The sequence below is a fragment of the Pygoscelis adeliae genome, unplaced genomic scaffold (genome assembly GCF_000699105.1).
Source record: "Pygoscelis adeliae isolate BGI_AS28 unplaced genomic scaffold, ASM69910v1 Scaffold209, whole genome shotgun sequence".
Lineage (NCBI taxonomy): Eukaryota > Metazoa > Chordata > Aves > Sphenisciformes > Spheniscidae > Pygoscelis > Pygoscelis adeliae.
In genome coordinates this window covers 3,774,603-3,780,359 of record NW_008825538.1, presented here as the reverse complement: position 1 = coordinate 3,780,359, position 5,757 = coordinate 3,774,603, and the positions used below count along the sequence as shown (strand labels likewise).

The 5,757-nt window shown below is 46.8% G+C and overlaps 2 protein-coding genes across 2 annotated transcripts in view; one reads left to right on the top strand and one right to left on the bottom strand.

The window, feature by feature from the left end:
* The window catches only part of PTCD3 (pentatricopeptide repeat domain 3), a 22,870-nt gene extending 20,492 nt beyond the window's left edge, over positions 1-2,378 (top strand). Inside the window, exons 23-24 of the mRNA XM_009331907.1 lie at positions 725-883; positions 1,639-2,378. Coding sequence (XP_009330182.1) covers positions 725-883; positions 1,639-1,714 — 235 coding nt within the window. The 3' untranslated portion in view covers positions 1,715-2,378. The remainder of the gene's footprint in view (positions 1-724; positions 884-1,638) is intronic.
* Positions 2,379-3,460: 1,082 nt separating this feature from the next.
* IMMT (inner membrane protein, mitochondrial) overlaps positions 3,461-5,757 on the bottom strand; it is a 17,279-nt gene continuing 14,982 nt past the window's right edge. The window contains exons 12-14 of the mRNA XM_009331906.1: positions 5,290-5,421; positions 4,760-4,889; positions 3,461-4,419 (exon numbers count right to left, since the gene is read on the bottom strand). Of these exons, the coding sequence (XP_009330181.1) occupies positions 3,812-4,419; positions 4,760-4,889; positions 5,290-5,421 (870 nt within the window). The 3' untranslated portion in view covers positions 3,461-3,811. The remainder of the gene's footprint in view (positions 4,420-4,759; positions 4,890-5,289; positions 5,422-5,757) is intronic.

Below are 5,757 nucleotides of genomic sequence, written 5' to 3'. Positions count from 1 at the left end.
GAATCCTCCTTCTGAAATCGTTGTGTAGCTGATGGTTTGTGGATGCCATGGGTTATGAATGTGAAGGGAAGGAAAGTTGTTTCCCTGCTATTACCAAACAGATCAGAGGCTCTTCTGATTGAACTGTCCCCTTCTCTGCCAAGCTCCCTGCGGCACCAGCTGCAAACACTTACTTGTCTCCCTGCCTAAAGGCAAGAGAGGTGTCTCCAGCAGCTGTCGCTGGTGATGAAGGAGCAGAGCCAGCACTTGGATGTGAAATGGAGGTGGCAGAGCAGAGCCAGCTGTCAGCAGCTCCCAGTGCCCACGAACAGCATGGCAGCCTCTGGCAGTGAGACACCTGCCTTTGATTTAAAGTGCTGTTACACTGTTCCTTCACCTCTGCCAGCCACGTAAAAGAGGACGAGGGCCTGATTTGGGGACTGTAAAGAGGGGAAGGTTATTCAGGCTGCTGGTAAGGTGGGGTCCTTATTCTGAGCAGCGAGCTGCTGCCCTCTGTTCTTGTGCAAGGAGAAGTATTGCTTTCTGCTAGGATAGGAGTTCCCAAGCGCACCACATCGGTACGGGGTGAAGGCTGAGGTAAAACTCCTGGCAGGAGCAGAATTGGGCTGGCTGAGTGATCTGAAAATCTGTCACCTCCTCTCCCTCTCTAAAGCACCTCCTGTAAGTTAGTGGCCACCTCACCTGGGGCCCCGTGAACAGTCACTCTTTGCCTTTGCTTTTGCAGTGACCAGCTGATGGATGAGTTCTTGAACTGTGCTAAACAAACCAATTGCCCAGATGAGGCAATTAAGCTGGTAAAGCTGGCAGCATCCCTCGGTCTTCCTTCATCTCAAAGGCTTAAAAACAGAACGGAGAAGGAATTTGAACTCTCTGAAAAGCAGAAGTAAGTTGGGAGTACTTCATGTTACTGCTGAAAGGGTATAGTAGACAGGGTGTTGGAGGGGTAATTCCTGCAGAAAGGCTTCTCCGCCAGGGCGGCAGAGAACTGGCTTCAGAATGATGTGCCTTTGTGTTGACTCTGGTTGATTCACACCCCCAAAATGGCCCCTCAGTTTTTGATCCCATACTGTATCCATCCCACCTAGGAGGGAGGGTAACTTTCCATGATGGGGCTAGCTTTATCCACCGCTCAGATCTGCTATCACCTTTCTTTCCCAGAATCTTTTCCTAGCTGGGTATGGCCACCTAAAAGACACTGATTGCAGGCTAGTAAAAGCAGGGAAGTGGTACAGGATGGCCCTGCACGCAGTTTGCAGGTTCTGAGGCTCATGGTCAATCTTCATTATGTCTTGCTGGCCACCATTGTTCGTTGCTGAGCTGATGCAGCCAAGCTCAGATGATGGGTTTAGCCTTAAGAACCACAGTTTGGAGCCAGTGGTCTGGTCCAAGGGAACGAATAATAGAAGTCCAGCACCTTTGACAGTTGGCCCACCACTTTCTGGGTAACTGAAGTAGTCTGCTTTTCCAAAAGGAGGTGGGTGTGCTTCCACCAAATGCTGGGTGGACCTGTCCATTGAGGAAAATAGGCAGCAGACAGCCCATAATGTTCTCTTTGGAGGGGGTTTACCCTGTGTTTTGGATATCTTTTCAAGCAAGTCACAACAGGTGACTGATTACTGGACTGTTTTACACCTGCAGGAAGACATTGGAGAGTATCAAATCAGACAGCGACAGCAGCGATAGTGACAGTGACAGCGATAGTGACCGTGACTAGCTGTCCCTCTCACCTTCCTCTCGGGGAAAACTGGGAGCAACCACTGCCTTGACGCCAGGAGGCTTCTGTGAGAAGTGAAAACTGAAGGGACGGCTTCTGGGAGGTGCTGCAGCACTGCTAAGCACTCCAGAGCATTCTGATACGGGACCTGCTTGGCAAGAGTACGCTGTCCTCGTTGGAGCAAGCTAGAAGCTGTCCTGTTTAACGTTCTTGGTAACTTCAAACACAGCATGGGCTACACCAACACAGTCTCTTTCACACCGTTATCCGCACAAGCTAGCTCCTGCCAGGCAGCTGCGGCCTGCTTAAACAGCTTGGCTGAGGTACTGGAGGGCATCAGTGAGAGGAGTGCTGCTTCCTGGAGGCTGCTCAGCAGGTACAAGTCTTTGACAGCTTGAGCAAGACTTCTGTTGGACCTTCTGCAACATAAACCTGCGCCGGATTTAATTCCTTTCCAACTAACTTTAATGAACTACCTAGATACGAAGCTTACTCTGCATGTAAACGCTGTAAGCAATGCAGTACTCATCACCTGTGGTGTTATTCCTCATCCTTTTTGGTGTTTTGGGACAGGCTTTGGACTGTAGATGTTAAAAAGCTACAAGTTGTACAGCTGGAGACTGCATCTAATAAACAGCTGACATTAAACACAGCTGTATTCTGAGAATCCCTGTGCAAAAACCATTGATTACAAAGTGTTGCTGCTGCTCTGTGAGAGTGAGTAAAGTTCATGCACAATACAGCAATAAAGCTAATGAGGTGACGGTCTGGGAAGAGAGACAACTGCACTGTTCAGTTCTCTGCCTTGCAGTTAACTGGCCCTCAGAGCATTGTGCTGCTGTTCTCAGCTTGTAGAGGAAGCTTGAAGGTTTTTTTTGAGGTAATATCTTGAACAGGCAAAGAAGGTCTTGTTCCTGTGAGTGAAAGTAGTTAACAGGTGATTCTCTTTGTGAAAAATAACACCTTGATGTGCATGATGCTGCAGGACAAGTAAGAGCACACTGCTGTGGAAAGCAGCTTAAGGATAACTCAGTAACGAGTTTGGGAAACAACAGCTGCTACAGGTAGAACTACAGCTGAAAGGCTAAAAGTCAGGTGTTCCTCACATTACAGGAAAGGATGGGCAGTAAAGCTGTTTGAAGGCAGCATTTGCTCCAGAAAGCAAACATGCCTGTTCTGGGAATGTGTGACTAGACCAGGGATAGATCAAAGATAAAGGATTTTCAGAAGTGGTGGTGTGCTCCTTGCTTTATTGTACCAACAATTTAAAACTGGATCAGCAAGTAGACCAAGCTGCAATTACTCATTTCAGCAAGTGGGTACTAAGTAAGTTTGATCAATCTGTCTCCACTGATGGTAAGAATTAAGGGAAAGGTAAGAGAAGGAAGGAGCTTGGTCTTTATGTGAGTTCTCATGGTTGAACCAAGATCTGGCTTCTAGATAGAAATACCTGGTCTTCTAAAACTACAGGAGAGCAGGTCTAAGAAGAAACATGCAGGGGTAGAAGTCCACCAGAATACGTGCTCTGACACCAGCTCGAGTTATGTCTACTTAAACCTCTACTTGTACATGGATTTTTTTACAGCTGTACAAATGGACAAATAGACACCTTGATCACATCAATGAATTCTTGCTCCTTGAAAGGAGTAAAACAGAAGTTTTAACTTCTTCACGTCATGGAGAAAGGCTGTTCTCGTACTGCCCAGCTGTATTTGAATGTTTAAATAGGAGACTGAACAGCAGGAGAAAGTGGTTGAAGTCTTGTTTTATTCAGCTGACAAAGTGGCAAATCATTAATGGTAGGTTACAAACATTAGTTTGGTTGGATCACAAGCCCGCTTGGTAAGATGGGGAAACAAAATTCTTACACAAATTGTAGAGAAGCTTCCTGAAGTTGGTTGTCATGATAACTCAAAACCAATACAAATACAACAGGTGGTGAAGTTAAATACAGTGCAAGGAAACAAGACGGTACCCGTGCCTTAATTTAACGCTTCCAGCCCTTGCCAACAGCTTGGTTTGCAACCCTTAGGAGATCATGGGATTTCTTTCCGGCACAAACGATTGCTGAACTGCCTCCAAAACTATAATCCTAGCTCACTGCACTTGAGTTGTTCCCAACCCCACAGCACTGGCATACGCTGTCAAGATATCCACAATTTGTTTTGTTTCTAGGGTCATTCGAGCTTCGGTCAGCCAGTCGTGTGCCACTCTCCTAGACTCTCCTCTTAACTGGTTGACAAATTTAGCTGCCAGCTCCAGATCCCCGTGTTCAATGCAATACGAAGCGTAAGACAGTAATTTAAACGTATCGAGGTCATCAGGGCTGAGCTCAGCAGGTGGCTTCAGCTGCTGAGGGTGAAACACGAGCAGCGACTGCAGGTAAGACAGGAAGTATTGATACAAGCTGTTTCTCGTTTCATCGATCATAGCCACTCTTTTTGCCAGTTTTTGGACTGTGTAGAAACGTGCTCTGAGGGCCTCTTCGCTGTATACTCCCCTCGTCAGGGACTCCTGAGGGAGAGCTGCTGTTAAGGCATCTGTAAACGCGTTGTCAGAACAACTGGCTTTGACTGCCTTCACCGCGCTCTCCAGTGGTTCTGTGGGACTATCCCCAGAGGCTGTTTTCATGCAATATTTGAGCGCCTCAACAGAAAGCCACAGCTGATGGGCCTTTCTGGCTTCCTCTTCTGCTACTGCGTGACCTGCAAAATAAGCCAAGAAGGGGACTCTCAGCTGGGGGCACACAGACAGGACGAGTTTTGAACACAAGCAGCGAAAGCCATTCCTCTTAAACACCCTGCTTTCAAAAGCAGTCACCCCCTCGGCACTCAATCTTAAAGCAAGTCTGTTCCGCAATTCAGGGTTGGAACAAGACAACAGCTTTGGACTCATGCAGCTGGGATTTGCGGGGTGCTCAGCAGTGTGGCAAACCCGGGCCCATGAGCTACGTGCCTAAGCCTGGGTTTAAGCACCCAGGTTTGGGTAACAGGCCTTTGGGGATCAGGACTTTAATCCTTAAAGAAATGCGATTTCAGTGCTCACTCTCAACTGCTTGCTCAATTCCTTTCAGCCTGGCGTAGGCAGTGTTTATGTCCAACGTGAAGTTGTCGAGCTGCTCCTGAGTAAGGCGCCTGAATTGCATTTCTTGTTCACTGAGTTTCTCTGATAAGTTCTGAAACAGAGCAAGATACATATATCAGACCAGAAACAGCTGTTTAATCATATTTACCGTATTTTTAAGATACGTTTCTATAAACCTGTTGTTCTTGCTAGGGACAATGCATGTAGTAAATACAATATACCAGTAAGGAGCCTTATTAGGGTGAATTTAACAGTTACTGCACTCGTAACTGCCAACAATTTCTTACCTATAGCAAAAGCTTTTAAGACAAATCTGAATAAAACCTACACGTTCAGGCACTTTATATCATCTCTTCAAGATGAGCAGGCTTCCCTCCCCAGCCTGCATTTCAGTTTTCTGCAAGATGCTTCAGAACTCCCATCCTGTGAAGCGTGTGCTTTGCAAGGGTTTAAATATCCTCCTAATTCCCTTGGGGGCTCTTCCCCCTCACCTGCTCAAATTCCACCTTTAGTTCCTGCTCCTGGATCTTAAGAACATCTCTCAGATGGTCTGTGTGGGCAGCAGCCTGCCGCCGGAGCTGGGTCCTCATTTCGCTCTCCATCACCTCTCGGACTTCTTCCACCTGTACACACACAAGCGGTTGTTACTACGCTGGTATTTTCCAACTGCTTGTCACACGCTATGATTATGTCATCCAGCAGTGATTACCTAGGGTACATTTTATAGAAGTGGCACTGACAGAGCCCACATTTCATCTTAAAAAGCTGCCGAGGTCCATTTTTATAGCTGAACCTCTTCCTAAAGACGCTAAAGAACAGCTTCACAGTCCACAATGGCTGTAACTGGTGGTTATACTCACTAGGCACTTAGTGCCGCTATCAAAATACCATATAAAAGATACAGTAACATGACAAACTAAACACTGGTGTTTATAAACCAGCTTCCAAACAAAACGTAC